General features: G+C 40.1%; 3 protein-coding genes across 10 annotated transcripts; 2 read left to right on the forward strand and 1 right to left on the reverse strand.

The window, feature by feature from the left end:
* Window positions 1-73: 73 nt before the first annotated feature.
* LOC114871850 lies at window positions 74-2,188 on the reverse strand. The gene is made up of 2 exons (XM_029178358.2): window positions 2,097-2,188; window positions 74-1,939 (listed from the first exon to the last, which is right to left on the reverse strand). Exon 2 carries the CDS (start codon window positions 1,825-1,827, stop codon window positions 262-264), a length of 1,566 nt encoding a protein of 521 aa, XP_029034191.2. The 5' UTR covers window positions 1,828-1,939; window positions 2,097-2,188; the 3' UTR covers window positions 74-261.
* Window positions 2,189-2,270: 82 nt separating this feature from the next.
* On the forward strand, window positions 2,271-8,711 carry LOC114871849 (solute carrier family 41 member 1-like). 6 transcript variants are annotated; one of them, XM_046286392.1, is made up of 9 exons: window positions 2,696-3,246; window positions 3,827-4,311; window positions 4,451-4,922; window positions 5,006-5,153; window positions 5,237-5,436; window positions 5,550-5,698; window positions 5,794-6,057; window positions 6,845-8,492; window positions 8,640-8,679. In XM_046286392.1, the coding sequence occupies exons 2-7, from the start codon at window positions 3,868-3,870 to the stop codon at window positions 5,977-5,979; spliced, it is 1,599 nt and encodes a 532-aa protein (XP_046142348.1). In that variant the 5' UTR covers window positions 2,696-3,246; window positions 3,827-3,867; the 3' UTR covers window positions 5,980-6,057; window positions 6,845-8,492; window positions 8,640-8,679. The 6 variants fall into 6 exon arrangements, with proteins under 6 accessions (XP_046142353.1, XP_046142351.1, XP_046142348.1 ...); XM_046286397.1 differs by lacking the exon at window positions 2,696-3,246 and adding an exon at window positions 2,271-2,352 and having other exon boundaries at window positions 6,845-8,711; XM_046286395.1 differs by lacking the exon at window positions 2,696-3,246 and adding an exon at window positions 2,424-2,497 and having other exon boundaries at window positions 6,845-8,711.
* Window positions 8,712-9,744: 1,033 nt separating this feature from the next.
* LOC114871847 (solute carrier family 41 member 1-like) lies at window positions 9,745-16,180 on the forward strand. 3 transcript variants are annotated; one of them, XM_029178350.2, is made up of 8 exons: window positions 9,745-9,926; window positions 10,063-10,178; window positions 11,194-11,377; window positions 11,632-12,166; window positions 12,345-12,524; window positions 13,124-13,563; window positions 13,710-13,930; window positions 14,069-16,180. In XM_029178350.2, the coding sequence occupies exons 3-8, from the start codon at window positions 11,289-11,291 to the stop codon at window positions 14,407-14,409; spliced, it is 1,806 nt and encodes a 601-aa protein (XP_029034183.1). In that variant the 5' UTR covers window positions 9,745-9,926; window positions 10,063-10,178; window positions 11,194-11,288; the 3' UTR covers window positions 14,410-16,180. The 3 variants fall into 3 exon arrangements, with proteins under 3 accessions (XP_029034183.1, XP_029034182.1, XP_046142346.1); XM_029178349.2 differs by having other exon boundaries at window positions 9,745-10,160; XM_046286390.1 differs by lacking the exons at window positions 9,745-9,926; window positions 10,063-10,178 and adding an exon at window positions 10,185-10,904.
* Window positions 16,181-16,591: the final 411 nt, after the last annotated feature.

The following is a 16,591-nucleotide window of genomic DNA, read 5'->3' on the forward strand; positions in this document are numbered from 1 at the left end:
TTCCGACGCAAATATTCCGTTACTAAAATCTATCCATTTAACGGAAATATGTTTAAAATAAGAATAGAAAAAGCTCGGTACGAATCGACGCTTTATTAAATTAACAAAGTAAATCCAATTAACAATTAACAATTAACAGCATTTCGTGTAATCGTGTAATCGTGTAACGATCAAAATGTTTGCATTTTGCATACGTGAGACATATTAGGATATAGATGACGTCGATAGAGGATTGAATAGAAGTAAAAAGGAGTGAAAAAGTTATTCAGGCAGTAATTTTCCTCGAACGATAGAGATGTAATAATTCTTGTAAATAAGAGGATTCGAGTGATCGGTGACAAAGTTTCGGTCCGGTTTGATCGAAGCGAACGGGTTTTGTCGTGGTTCTAAAAGAACATCGATATCAGCTATAGATTTTATTCGAGCTATTTCCCAAAACATCTCATCGACGGTGTAAGAGGTGATCGCAACCGCGCTCGTTTGTCGAGAGAATTCTCGTATCGTCTGAAACCAGCTGTCTTGTCCTGCGAATCCAGTTTTACGATAAAGACCAGGATTGAAAGCGCAAATCAAATCAGGTTCAGTGAGAGGATGCCCTTCCGACATTGATTTCGAAATTAGCTCGTGATAAAGCATTCCTGTATGGAAATTAACCAGCACCGATCTACCGGCAGACTTACACTGACGGCAAAGCTTTACCTTTGATAAAATCTTCACCGGTACGCCGCTTGGTAAGCGTAATTCCGGTCCGACCAGCACTACGCGCACCCTCTTCAAGTTCGGTAGAAAATGAAGAAACAACTTTTCCCACGCGTGCAAGTTTATCCCCTCGAATTGAAACTCTGCTCCAAGTATGTGTATCGTAAAATCGCTTTTACTTTGCCAGTTTTTACAAGAAATTTGCATCGCGTAAAGAGCTGTCAACGGAATCGTGCACACCTGCGACAACACGGAATACGTGTAACAATCCATCTCGCGGTAATACAAACAATTGCCGTAAATGCGATGCATCAATTGGTGAAAAGTAAGATCCTGAGATTTCGCGAGAACCATCTGTCGACGCACATTCGGAATAAACGGATTCACGGAACCGTGTTTCCATTGCAGTAACAAACATCGTTGCAACGTTTCAAACTCTTTACACCATTTCTCGTGATCTGTCGCGTGATCCGCGCAATAGCATTCCATGCCACAGTTCGCGCAACAGATTAGATCCTCGCGAAAACGACGACAAAGCCGGCAAATCATCGGGTACAGTACAATCTCTCTCTCCCAAAGTTTCAACGGTCTGCGAATTTTTGACTGAAGAACAGCTAGTAAGTGTACTCGATAAGCGCGATACTGTTCCGCCGCGTCTAGTCCCATCTTTGATTCCTCCGATTCTAGCCTCGATATCGATACAATCGACGAACGTATCTCCGCCAGGGCATCGCACAGCTCACCATGCTCCGCTAGACCTTTCGAACGATGCGCCGCCGAACAATAAGATACCATTCGACAACCTTCGCAAAACATTCGACGTTTTTGCAAGCAAACCGCGCACAGACTCGAAACGAATACGAATCGTGGCCTAACGTTTAATTCTACGCTTTCCTCGTCCTCGTCCTCGTCCTCGTCCTCGTCCTCGTCCTCGTCCTCGTCCGACTTTTTTGAAAAACGAGTTGAAACCAAAGGATATGTCAATCGAGCATAAACGTCGATCGGAACGTCTCTCCTTTCCTCGACTATTTCTCCGTTTCCTTCTTCTTTCCGTTCCGTTGGCTTTAGAATCCTTGATTCACTCTTTGACGTTCTTGACTCTCTACTTGGAACCTTTCTGCGACCCATCTTTAATTCCTCGTTGGCCGTTGGCTGTTACCCAGTTTAAATTTACACTATCGTTAATAAAGGAAACGCTTGCAACTTTTCTTCATTTCTCCGAAAGCGTAACAACGTATACCTAAAAATAACAAAGGTAAAGGTAAAAGAAAAAAAGGAGTGAGAATAAGAAAGAAGAGAGAAGAATAGGATATACGAGTAGGATATACCTACACGTATGTAGGTACATATTACGTACCTAGAGGGACGAGAAGGGAGGTGATAACTAAACAACTTACTTTTATAATTCTCAGCGTAGATATTGTATCATAGGATTGACCGATCGGATTATAATCGATCCAAACACGAAACGGTCTGCAGTGAAATAGTTATTCCAAGTGAAATGATGCGGCAAGCGAATTAGAAAACGATAAAATTCAATAAATAAACCAGTTCAATCGACGCGATACTACATCGATGCTTCGTCGAAGTTTGCCAATCCGTTGTGGCGAACGAAGCCCGTCCGCGGGCACTATGCCCACTGCCCAGACAAAGGTATTTCAAGCACCGTCTCTCGATTGCACGCCCCTATATATTCCCAGGTCAACGCGGCTCTAAATCGACCGGGCTTTCATCTTCGTCAAACGAAAGCTTATCGGTACTATACTTAATATTGTAGTAGAGAAATATAAGTATATATGTACGTATTTCTTCTTTCGACAACACTTTCTTAGCAAATCCAAATGTGTAGGGTATTTTTTACATTTCTCACTTTTATCCTACGCTTACTTTACTATTTTATTCGTTGAAAAATTCTACATAATTACTATTAGAATATACATATATATACATATAAGAAATTCCATATATGTAGGTATTTTACATATATTTTTATCATTATCGGAAGCAATAGACACCCTGAAAATAGGAAATTTCAGCTTTTTACATTTACACGATATGTACATTGATAAAATTCGATCAGCGATATACATATGTACATATGTTATTCTACTAATATACAAATCTTATATAACACTTAAATAGAGACAAAATAGAATTAGATCTATATGTATGTAAGTACTTATGTAACTGTGTCATTGGATTTTTTCCACCTTTCAATGTTTCGTATTTGTACTTTTTTTAAATTCATCTTTCTGTTCTTTCCGTGAATAAGAACGCCCCCATACGGTTACCAGGCGAACGACTTTGCCGACATCGCATCGACACTGTCGATGTGTCTTATCGTTTGGTTGTGTGTGCTCGATTCGCACAGTTTTAAGGTTATAACGTTATAACTTTGCGTTTCAACTGGTTTCAACGTTTCAACCAAAACGTATCGTATCAGTGCAGTGATTTGGCGATGCTGTATTTCGTTGCTTTATTCTTCATACCTTGTTTAAGAAAACGCTAAAAAATCAGCAAGAATATTTACAATCGATATCAAATGTCGTACGTATAAGAGAAAAAGATTTTGTCGTATAAATTATGGTGTCAAGTTTACTGGTCATTTACGAATGCGGCTTGGCTTTTAATAACCTGTAACATTCTTCCTAATATCGCCGCCAACCCCTCCCCTGTAAATTCTTTTAACTTGTATGTAGGTACATATATGTATGTATATGTATGTATGTACGTACATAAGTATATAACATTTCGTTTTTATGCCAATTTGATTATTTTTTAGTTTTAATTCAACTATATTACATTCATATACATATATACATAGCTCGTGTATATATACATATATGTAAATCGACACTCGGCCGCGTGTCGAATCGTATTAATATCGAAATTGTTAATGCATAATTGGTGATCAATAAGTACGCGCGTAATCTCGTATTGTATGTACAACGAAATGGAATGAAATTGTTTGAAAAGATGAAAGAGATCGAGAAACGATCAGAGTCTATATACATAAATACATACATATATGTATAGATCTTTGGATTCGTTGTTAACGAAGCAGCAGTAGCAGCAGCTTAATCCGGATTCAAAAAAGTAATATCAGTAGTCGTATTTTTCTTTACAGTTCTATTTCGGCGGTGCAGCTGGATAAGCGATTTAACGAGAATGAACCATGCTAATACAGGAATGAAGGTTTATGCAAATAACGTATCAAATATACGACAGAGAAAATTTGAATCAACAAGTAAAGTGAACTCGAGCGAAATGGTGGGATTAGAAAGCGAGGAATCGATCCAGTCAAACATTTTCGATGCTGCTATGGAATTAGAAATGAAATCAGACGAAGAAACAGAGAGTGATGGGGAAGAACATACTCGACGACTTATACCATCATCGATGGAACATTGTTGCGTTACCACCACAACCACCACCACCACCACCACCACCAACAACAACGATGACAAAGAGTCGGTGGTTGTTCGAAATAATTGTCAATTGAAACGGCTCGAAGAGGAAAATCTTTGGTCCACCTCTATACAAATGTTTGTGCCTTTTTTATTGGCCGGCTTTGGTATGGTGGCGGCTAGTTTGTTGTTGGATGTTGTACAGGTCCGTAGAAATGCTAAATGTCGCGGCGCGGCGCGATACATAAGTACTTAAATACTTGCATATACGCGTATAGTATTTAGAGATAGCGTTGCGAAGGCGTTGAAAATTCGACTGATGATAGACTGACTTTTTTTCGCAGCATTGGCCCGTCTATCAAGTAGTGTCCGAAGTGTATATATTGGTGCCTGCATTGTTGGGTTTAAAAGGAAACTTGGAAATGACGTTGGCCTCTCGATTTTCCACTCACGCGAATCTCGGATATACCGACACAAAGAAGCAGCGTTGGACTTTGATAGTTGGAAATCTTACTTTGATCCAATGTCAAGCAACGGTAGTGGGCCTATTAGCTTCTATAGCAGCGGTCGTGCTCGGTTGGATACCAGAAGCACAATTTGATATTCATCATGCTCTTTTACTATGCGCCAGTGCCTTATCTACTGCCTCCATAGCGAGTTTTTTATTGAGCTTAGTCATGATCGCCGTGATACTTTTGTCAAAAGAGATGAATATCGATCCGGATAACATAGCTACGCCGATCGCAGCTTCTCTCGGCGACTTGACCACTTTGGCCCTTCTTTCAGGAATCGCGTCCCTTCTTTATAAAAGTATGGGTAAGTCTGATATCTACGTAAGTACATACATATATAGAAAGATCGTATGGCAAGAAAATATAATGACGACAAGATTCTTTCAGATTATGCCGCATGGATAGCTCCCACCTTGATAGCATTTCATATCGTCGTCACTCCTGTTTGGGGCTACGTAGCAGCGAAAAATCCCTTTACCAGAGAAATATTAGACTATGGCTGGGTACCTGTGATATGCGCAATGTTAATTAGCAGGTTACTCTTGTTTTTCTTTAGAGCAAAGGCTCTAATATTTCACTAAAGTTGAAAAAATTTCAACAATTTATATTACTTTTCAGCGTAGGAGGTTTGATACTAGATTATACGATATCTAGTTACAAAGGTATAGCTGTATTTCAATTGGTGATAAACGGTGTTGGTGGTAATTTGGTCGCTGTTCAGGCCAGTAGGATATCAACATCGTTGCATAAAGATCGTCGGTCCGGTATTGAAACACCTACCGTTCGTTTTAGCCCGTTCCACGTGTTTTGTAGCAAAGGTACGTCGAGCAAGTACTGTAAAATCTAATTGTTACGTAGAGGAACTTAATGGGGCTTAATCTACCTATGTATGTACATCGAAACAAGATCATTGAACGAAACTTAAACATAGATGGACACGCAAGAACCGCACGAGTTCTGTTAGCAATGGTGATACCTGGTCATCTGATATTTGGTTACACTATCAGTTACCTTCAAGCAGGACATACATCTTTCACGCCTATATTCATCGTCGTCTACTTGACCGCGGCTTTGTTACAGGTATGTACAATATGTACCATACATATTTGAACAAGAGTGATTTTCACGGAATTACATAATCGTCAAATACTAGTTTCTTCGTTCGATTATTCTAGGTAATTCTATTACTGTACATTGCTCGATTAATGGTAGTCTGGATGTGGAGAAAAGGAATGGATCCAGATAGTTCGGCGATACCATATCTAACGGCAGCCGGTGATTTAATTGGGACGGCATTACTTGGGATCGCGTTTCACATACTATACGCCATCGGTGATAGAGATTCGGACGTAGGAGATTGACCGTTTTGGACCATTATTTACTATTACATTTAACCGCTCGTGCAAAATATTCACTCAACGTGGTGACCAGAGAACACAGTAAGCATAACAAATGTTTATTAACGTATCTTTTCGTTTTCTTCCCAAATGAATCGTGAAAGTTCGTATTTATTTACTTTGATAAAGAAAATAGGAAAATCTATGAGAGCGAGTAACCGTATTATGTAGTAACCGTATTATAAATTAGAAATGTGCGAATCAACGAGTACGATTGATAAAACGAGTGGGAGGATGGCAGAGAGGGAGAGAGAATGAACTTATCGCTTACTATTATTATTATTTAATTATTATTTAATTATTATTATTATTATTATTATTACTTAGGCGCAATAGATTTAGGAAAAACGCATGTATAATATACGAATATAAAGTTACGCAAAAATACATACGCACCAAGTTGTCCGTTTCAGCCGGAAGAAGAATATAAAAAATATACGAGCGAATGATATCGCATTTAATTTTGAAAGGTCAAATATTTTTTATCGGGAATGTATTTACTAGTTAAAATAATAAATTCAAGTTACAACTTTTGCTACACTTCTATCATTCGGTTCTAACGATACGTAACATTTCTTTAATTCCCGAATCACTTGTTTACCGCTAATTTCTTAAAAACATCAAACAAATAGACCAAGAAGATGCGGTAACTGAGGTTTCAAAGACAATATCAAAGATCGAACGATTTCGTTCTCTTTTTTTCTTTCCACTTTTTATCCAGAGGGCTAATACCTATTTGAATGTCGTAACTACATACTCGCATCTCATGCAATATTTTCGTACGCGTTAAAAAAGAAACCAGTAGAGAATGACGTATTTTCATTTTCAGGTTTTGATACGCTGCGCGCACATTTCGATGTATCAGATACGACATAGGATTGTAGGATGATTCGTTTGAAAAGTTTGCTAAATAACGAGAAAAACGATTGAAAAGATTGAAATTCGCGGATAAAAGTTAATCAAGTTGAAACGATGTAAAAATGGTAAAAGCGAATAAGAGCGAATAAGAGCGAATAAGAGCGAGTTAAGCGAGCAAGAGAAGGGAATAAGAAGGGAATAAAAAAGCAGAAAGGAAGCGCATAGGTAGGTCAGACGGTAGAGAATACGAATCGAGTTAAAAGTTGGCTGTAGTGGTGTTTCTTTCGTACGATGTACGTACGTACGTACGTATCGCGTACGGTCAAGTAACGAGTAGGGCTTAAAGGTTCGTAAAGGTAATCGCGTAAGCGAGACAGATTCGAGCTTGTGCGTTCAATGTTCCTACGTAACGATACGTGCACGTGCACGTGCAATTGTAGATACACACAGATACATATAGAGGAGTGCTGATATACAGATACATAGGTAACGTGCTCGTGCTCGCGCTCGCAATCGCACACATATACAGATACGTTAACTCGACGTCGGACGATTCGTATACATACGTACGAAAGGAACAAGCGTGATGGTTGAGAAGCACATCATCCCGTCTCCGTCAATGAAATAGTTAGATCTGTCAGTGCCAACTATCGCATCGGGCTCGACGGAGCCTTTTAGATTTCATCTATCGCGTTCTTCCATCCAGTCGTTTTCTAAAGCTGTTTTCGCGCTGCTCTCCCTATCGTTTACCGACTATACTTTCTTTCAACTGTTGTCGAGAGAAAAAAAATCAGAGAGGATCGGAGAAGATGGATTTTCTCGATTAAAGTTGACAAGAAGAATATTGGAAAAAATTCGTTTCATATAGTGTAATTGCTTGAACGCGTACCGGCGCGGCGGAAGGGCAAAGATCAAAGAAATACAAATTCCACGAGACGATGCTCGTCCTCGGATTTCTGTGTCTGTATTTATCGTACTCCCTCCGTAGTAAGAGACTTTTTCACATCCTCCGAGAGGGTACGCGCGTTCTTCGTTCTTCGTTCTTCGTTCTTCGTTCTTCGTTCTTTGTTCTTCGTTCTTCGCTGTTACGTCGGCAACGAAAAGAACGAGAATAATTGGCACGAATAGCGAAATAGTAGAATAGAATTGTACGTGGTCTGGCCAAAGTTTCGAGTTTTAAACGAAACGAGAAAAGAAAGCAATCCGCGACGACGACGGTGCATGAACAAATACGCGTCCCAAACCGTGTGTATTCCTTTCTTCGATACGTAGAAACGTTTTACCGTCTTAATTTCGCGAATCTCTTAATTTCGAGAAATTTGTCTTTTCTCTCTTTATCTCTCTATTTCTGTTTCGCTTCTTCTTTTCCACCTTCACTCTACGTATACGTATTTCTCCGTTGTTTACCGTTTCTCATCGCGTTACGATCACGTGTAAATATAATCGCGAGATACAACCTTTTATCTCGTATGGACCGTCGCGTCGGTCGCAAGACAGGAGGGTAGTACATAGCTACTTGGAGAAGACGATGGGAACAGATCGGTTCGTTCGTCCATGGTAAACGAAGGGGATGCGTTCGAAAGCGCGGTTCGCGACTCACGGGAACCAAGTATCAAAACGTATGTTAAGTTATTGCTCCTCATGGTCGAACTTAAACACGTGGAGTAATTTATCAATTTGTGAATATGTTACGGAAGTGCTTCGTACTCGCGCGTCGCTAACGTTAAACGGCAATATTTGCAAATGTCAATGCATGAATGTTGCAGGACACGTTTGATTATTATTGATTGTGCGCTATCTTCACTTTTTGTTTTTACATTACAACACAGCAGCAGCAGCAGCAGCGGCAGCAGCAGCAGCACTACCACCACCAGCAGCACCAGCAATAACAGCAACAGCAACTACAATATCAACAAAAGGAAAGAGGCTCGTATAAACGCACACATTTGTTAAAACGTCACAGAATCTTTTCATTTGTCTTTATCCCCGTTTTTCTTTTCTTTTCTTTTCTTTTCTTTTCTTTTCTTTTTTTAAGGATATCAGAATTATTCGTTAAAAACAGCGAGCGCGAAAGATTGGCAGAATGAACTCTTTTCTATCGTTTACGTTTTGCTCCCTCTACGCCCTGTTTTATCAGCTAAAATTTTTATCAGAAATCGTCTTTATGGAATTATGTAGAATTTATTTGAATCAATGAACGTTAATATACATATATGTATATACTTAACTTCTCAACTTGGGAGTATGTAAATTGAAGAAAAAATGTCTAGTAGCTACTAATATGGAGTTTGCGGGTAATTGAAATTTTTAACTTGAAACGACATTGCTGTTCGCACGTGTACGCGATTGCAAGATCAGTTACGTTAAACGAACATTGGTTGTGTCTAATGAGAGCAGGTTTGTTATCGGCTCGCAAAATTCGTTTAGTTATCGTCATAATTCCATGCGTTCAATTCGTAAAGCGTAATCAATTCGTTTCGAATAACTACATATGTAGTTATTCCTACCCCTAAACCCTGATGCTTGTTAGATAACTTGTAAATGTTTTAGGAACGCAAAGAAAAAAAAAAACGAGTAGAATGTATTGTTTGGTAGTAGTAATAACTAAGAGAAACGGTGAGATAAGCATAATCCAAGGTGTTCGATACGTAATGTAGAACGACCGATCAAACGGACAACGTCCTGCTTTTCAATTCGACGCGCAACGACACGACGACGCGACGACGCGACGCGACGATCAACGATATCGCGATTAAACGTCGCGTTTAATTTGATCGTGATCGATTAGCGTGATCGATGCTAACAGATTAGATTTTTTAAATTTAGAATTTAGAATTTAGAATTTAGAATTTAGAGTAAGGATATTTTCAGGAATAACTCGATCTAATTCGAAGTAAAAGAAGAGAGCAACGAAGGTCCAGGAGAAAGCGAATAGGTAGACCGAGGCGCGAACGATCGGCGGACCGGGGCGGCTTTGCTCCCTCACGAGGAGAGTGAGGATCGATAAATTCGCGCTTGCTCCGTTTAGCCCATGTTCCCAGTAAAAGTCCTGAGTGAGTTTTAAGGAGACAAACGTGATGCACGATCGAGATCAGTCGCGATGTAACCATAGCGTGAAACGGCCTCGCACCAGGCCACCTGCCTTACACCGCCAAATGCGTGACGACGGTTGATTTTCCTTTTTCCCAGAGTCAACACTAGCTGTTTTGATTACATCGAAAATCAGTTTCCTCCGGTCTATGAATCTGGATAAAATTCGATCGATCATCGTGAATTTGCTTACAAAGGTATTTTTGCTTACACAGGTACGATATATTTTCTACTTATTCATCAACGATAGGTAAAAAGCTTTTTTAGTGATACTTGTTCTCGCGATCGAACATTTCGATTTCAACATCGAATACAGAGAAATTTCTTATTCGACATAAAAACACGTTTCTTACTTACAATTAGACAGAGAAGAAACGTTAAGCAACGAGTGGCGCGTGCTCGTATTCGTCCGCGTCCCCATGCGCGCGCGTTCTCGCCTGTCTAATTGTAAGTATCCGCGTTCGTCTACTTACTTACTTACTTTACTTAGTTACTTGTTAGACCAGTGACAAGAGACAGAAAAGACACGACGTTTAATCTTGCAAGAAATATTTCTGAAGAAATTTTAAACAGCTTTTATCTCGAATGTTTGCTTTATCCGCGCGACGATCGTAATCGTCACCGACTGCAGAAAATTGTTTGCCGTCAAAGCACGCGTTTCTTTGAAACTTTACAACAATCTTGTATCAAAGCCATAAAAAAAAGACAACGAGGATTCTTTTCTCGATCGTTCGAGAAACTTTAAGCCATTAAACGTTGAAAGAAATTAGTATGGAAATTGTTTGAAAATTGAATTATCGTTACCGGCGTAACGGTCGAAAGGTAAAGGAAAAAGTGTGGGTGGGAAGTAAGTAGGTTAATTCCACGGGAAGATTGATTAGCGTCAGTGACGAGAAAGACGAAAAATAACAAGTGACAACAATGAAAGAAACGCAGTACAGGTAATGGAAAAGGATAAAAAAGGGAAAAGGGAAAAGGGAAAAGGGAAAAGACACAGAAACGAAACGAATACGAGGGAGTAAATGAAAAAATAGAAAAGTGTTTAAAAGGAAGAAACGCGTTCGAAAGGAAAATGATGGCACGCGGTCAAGAATATCGGTGGAACGTCGATAGTTTACGGGAGCAAAATTCGAGGCGATTAGAACGATTCCGTAACAAACGACACGGGCTGGAGATACCGTTCCTCCTCGTTGGTTACGTAATTTGTTCGATTCTTGTCCTGAAATACAGACGCAACCAGCGAACATTTAGACAAGCGTTATCATTCTCAAAGGAGAATGGCTATATATCCGTGGCAGCAAGTCGCAAGAGGTCCTCAGTAGAAGATGATAGAGGACCAGACGCATCAACATCCGGTACGACTACCACCCGACAAGCACACCCGTATCGATGTTACAGGAGGCAAATTTGAAAAGTACGTTCGTTCAACTAGTATTATTCTTATTATTACTGAAAACTTTAAATGAAAACTTTACCTTTTGTCGCGATAACTTGAAACGGAGTACAGCATCGAGATGACGGCAAACGAGAAAAAGGAATATTTCTGTTTTGCTTCGATTTTAGTCACTTAGGTATCATTGAGAATCCAATCCGAACGGGTGTATCGCATCTAAAGAGCATACCTATTATATAACAATTTTTCATCCATAGGAAATTTTCTGTTGACAGTGATCAATGCAAAGAACCTCTGCTTTCGGAAAGGCAAACCTGCCACAGGATAACGACAACGGAGGAGGTTCGTTCGCGTGCTTGTGCCTCGGAATCGACGACGAGCACGAGCACGAGCACGAGTTCGATCACAGGCACGAATAATAATATGGTCACGGTCACGGCTACGGTAGGGACAGGAACGAATGGGAACGCAAACGCGAACGCGAACGCGAACGCGAATGCGAACTCAAATGCATGGATAGACACCGTTGTCGGGGTTAATATCGGTAGCGTCGCTACCACCACGCCGGACAACACCATCATCAACAATAATAAATCTTTGGATGACGATTGCATTCAAGTACCGATCTTTGACGAAGGAACGACCGACAGTGGCCGTCTGCCAGACGTCGTGGCCGAAAGTAAAATTTATGGCGTGACCGAGAACGAACCTATCGAATCGTACCTGGCAATTACCATTCAAGTTTTCATACCGTTTCTTATCGCTGGCCTTGGCATGGTGGGAGCTGGATTGGTTCTGGATTTGGTTCAAGTACGAATATCCGTTGCTTCTTTCAGCGAGACCCCTCTTCTTTATACTGTATTACGGCGGGACCGCTCGATCCGTTTCGCGTTTTTCCATAAATCCAACCTCTTAACGTACATACATTATCTCTATTCCCTACATTTCAATTTCAATTTCAATTTCAATGCCTCCTTTTTTTTCACAGCATTGGGTCGTGTTCGAAAAAGTGAGCGAACTTATCATTCTGGTACCGGCATTGTTGGGTCTAAAAGGCAATTTGGAAATGACTCTCGCATCGCGCCTCTCCACTCAAGCGAATCTTGGACATATGGACACGCCGAAAGAGCAATGGTACATGATCGTTGGAAACCTCGTCCTGATTCAAGTGAGTCGGATTCACGCTTTCTATACGTAATGAGTACGTAATGGGTAAATTCATTCGCGTTTTCGTTTGTCTTTTTTTCTTCAAAAGTTTGTCAAGTATGTAGGTAAGTAGATTGTACATACATATAAAGGAAGAAAGTTTTTTATTATTCAGTCATCTATCGCGGTCGCTAAAATTATTTCAAACGAAACTATGTCGGTTTATACCGACAAGGTACGCGACTCGTGGACGCCTTATCATTGGCGCCATGATTTTATTTGATTACGAGTACAATACGTCAACGGTAAACGACCTTCGAGAATAAGCTTCGCATTTGTCACTCGATTTGCAATCCGATCGAATAACCAGAATATCTTTTCTTATAAAACGTTCAGATCGCGTAAATTCAAAGTTTTTCAATTCAAGAATGAGAAGAATTACTTATTCTGTCAGTTACTACTGTACATACATATGTATGTATGTATGTAAGAAGGAAATGGCACTTGCTTTTCTCGTTGCTTCGTTGTTTCGTTGTTTCGTTGTTGTTTGTTAGCGGAATGCGATTCGCGTTGTCCGCCGATCTCGACGTTTGCGTAAAGAAGACCAGTTCGTGTTGGCAGTGCCAAGCGATAGTGGTTGGATTTCTGGGCTCGGTAGTGGCGATCGCAATGGGGGCATTTCGAAACAGCACCATCTCGTTGGACCACGCTTACCTGTTGTGCGCAAGCAGTTTGGTTACTGCGTCTTTGGCCTCGTTCGTCCTCGGATTGATCACCGCAGGAGTGATCGTTTTCTCGCGACACTGCCACATAAACCCGGACAACGTTGCCACTCCGATAGCCGCGAGCCTCGGTGATATCACTTCCTTGGCTTTGCTCTCTTGGATATCAACTATTCTCTACGAATCGATAAACAAGCAAGATTGGGTCGCGCCTCTCGTGATCGCCTGCTACCTCTTGGTCACACCACTCTGGGTATGGATCGCCAAAAAGAACAAGTATACCAACGATGTTCTTTATTCCGGCTGGACTCCTGTCATGATCGCCATGTTGATCAGTAGGTGAGTAAACAGCCTTACAACTGATCTACGTACATATAGTACATACATACAGATACTAATCTTAATCTAACTCGGATTTTCTTACTTTCTTACTTTCTTACTTTCTTACTTTCTTACTCCTCCTTTCCATCATTCGTCCCGTGCAGTTGCGGCGGTCTGATATTAGAGTTCATGGTGTCACGGTTCGAGAACTTGACCGTTTTCCAACCAGTTATCAACGGCGTGGGTGGAAATCTGGTTGCCGTGCAAGCGAGCAGAATATCGACGGCTCTACACAAACAAGCGGAACTGGGAACACTTCTGATACCGCCGGGTCACACGCATCCCGTCATCTTTATCACGCCTATCGCTAATTTTTTCGGCAAAGGTAAATTTACCTATCTTATCGTTAGTCTCTCTTTCTTTGTCCAATTAGTTGAAACTAATACGATCGTTTCTTTTCTTTTTTTTTCTTTTTTTTCATTTTTTCTTTTTGGTTTGTTTGTTTTCTGTGTTTGTGTCACAGGTTTGCACGCGAGGACGACCAGAGTTCTAATGGCGATGGTTATACCGGGTCACATCATTTTTATTTATCTGATCAATTACATGAAGGATGGCAACGCCTCGTTGACACCTCTATTCGTTTTTGTTTACCTCTGCGCCGCTATGCTCCAAGTTGCTGCCCTTCTCTACATCGCCTACATTATGATACATTGGATGTGGAAGCGAAAAATCGACCCCGACAACTCGGCGATTCCGTACTTGACGGCAATGGGAGACCTGCTAGGCATCAGTTTGCTAGCGATCGCTTTTCAATTTCTCTATTTAGTCGGCGATCAGGATTCCGATCAAACCATCAGCCCCTAAAACGCTCGCTCTGAACTCGATCGAATTTTCTGGTCGGATGCAAATTCTTTTCCATCTCGATTCTTTATGTAGAACGCGAAACGATCGAGAACCGTTCAGGAATCCTCATCGATAGGATCGTTTCCTAACGTCAGCTGCTTTTCATTTCACCTATCTTTCTTTCTTTCTTTCTTTCTTTCTTTCTTTCTTCTTTTTTCAAAGATAATGAAACTGCATTTAATCATCGACGCAGTTGTTGGTAGTCTTTCGTTAGACAACCGTAGGTCGAGAAAGAATTAATTACACGTCACCGAGTCAACACCGATTCTTAACGAGGCTGTGCTTTAACGAAAGTATTGTTATATCGTTGTATCGCATTTTATGAGAATCAGATAGAACGACGATAATGTCCTCCTGTTCTTTGAAACGTTTAATTTGACTCGACTCGACTCGACTCGACTCGACTTCACTCGAATCAAATCAAACTGAATTATCCTCCTCTTTACTACCTCCGCTCGACTCGATTGCATTTGAGTTTTATTTTCCAAATGGTTCGAATACGCTCAAATGAATCTTTGTCCGATACGTTTGCAACCGATCACGAGATTCGAGGACGATTTGCTAGTCTTAAAATCGGTTTTTAAGGAAAACAAACAAAACGATAAATGAAAAAAAAAAAAGAAATCAAAGTACCGCTTCGTCTTAATCGAATTGTTACTTTTCCGGAAAGTTTTGGTACACAACAGACAAATGTAAGTAGCAGAATTTGATAAAATACGGATAGCGGTCGTTCTGAACTATACGCTGTGTACCGTGTACATACATACATACATACATACATACACGTCCTTGAATAATCGCGATAAGACGAGACGAGACGAAATATACTACAATAACAGTACATACTTACACCTTACGCGTTTCGTCTGCTTTTCTACCCTGCATCCCGTGGTTCTACTAAAGAGCTAAAGTCTTCCACCGATGCCGTTTCAAACTCTACCTAACTACAACTTACGTGAACAAACGGGTATAGATTTATGGACTTTGAACAGCGAAACAATCGGGTAAGGGATGATAAGGGATGCTTTCCTTTTCTTTACCCTTTCTTTTTTTTGTCGTTCCGGCTTCTCTTCTACTCTGAACACGTCTGAATAAACACGCACGGAAGGAAAAAAGTAAAGGAGTAAAAATTAAAAAACGGAACGACAAATGGACATTTTTCGATTCTGTTTTTCTCTGTCATTCGACGTTGTCCAGAATTCCTACAAACTGTTACGTACCGCTTGCACATTGTTCGTATTTTTGATATTTCGCAAGCTGAATCGATCGAAAAGAATACTCAAGAGTGCAGAATAATTTATGGATGCGTCACACGATCTATACATACATATATGTATATATATATAACTCAGGCTGATGCTAATTCGTCGTATCATTGTACGATCAATAGCTTCGCTTCTAGACATGGCAATCGATTAAATGCAAACTCGTTCGCGCAATCGATTGTAGTTAAAACGAAATCGGTACCGCGTTCCATGTCCCATAACGAGAGTCAGCTGCGCGCGATGATACGGCCTTTACCATAGTCAATTTTCTTTCTTGTTCCTTCCTCCATTCACCATACACAAACTTTATCTATTTAAATGCGCCTGTCAACGCTACACACAGCTAACGTTTTGGTAACATTGTAAAAACTGTTAGGAAAGAAACTACATATATATATATATATATATATATATACCAAAGATTAGACTATAAATATATCTTGACAATAATGTTTGTTTCAAGAAGGCAAATGAGCTATTTTTTACCCGACTTGATTGACAAATGTGTGACGAAACGTTTGCACCTTTACATTTAAGTACATACATACGCTGAACACGTGTCGCTCGAGGTAATTTGTACAAAGACGTTTAGCATTGTTTGATTGGGGTATACCTTTCAACTACTTGTAAGCTTCGTAAAGAAACGTGTCAACAAGAATCATACAAACATGGAATATACTAAAGGAAGAACAGGTGGAAAGACGTTGTGAAAATCAAATGCGATACGTTCGAAAGGAAAACGTTTGATTATTTTTCATACGGTGCTACTACTACTACTACTACTACTACTACTACTACTATTGATAATAATAATAATAATAATAATAATAATAGAAAAAGAAGATAAAACTAAATGATAAATAAACGAAAAGAATTTA

The sequence above is a fragment of the Osmia bicornis genome, chromosome 1 (assembly GCF_907164935.1).
Source record: "Osmia bicornis bicornis chromosome 1, iOsmBic2.1, whole genome shotgun sequence".
Classification (NCBI taxonomy): Eukaryota; Metazoa; Arthropoda; class Insecta; order Hymenoptera; family Megachilidae; genus Osmia; species Osmia bicornis.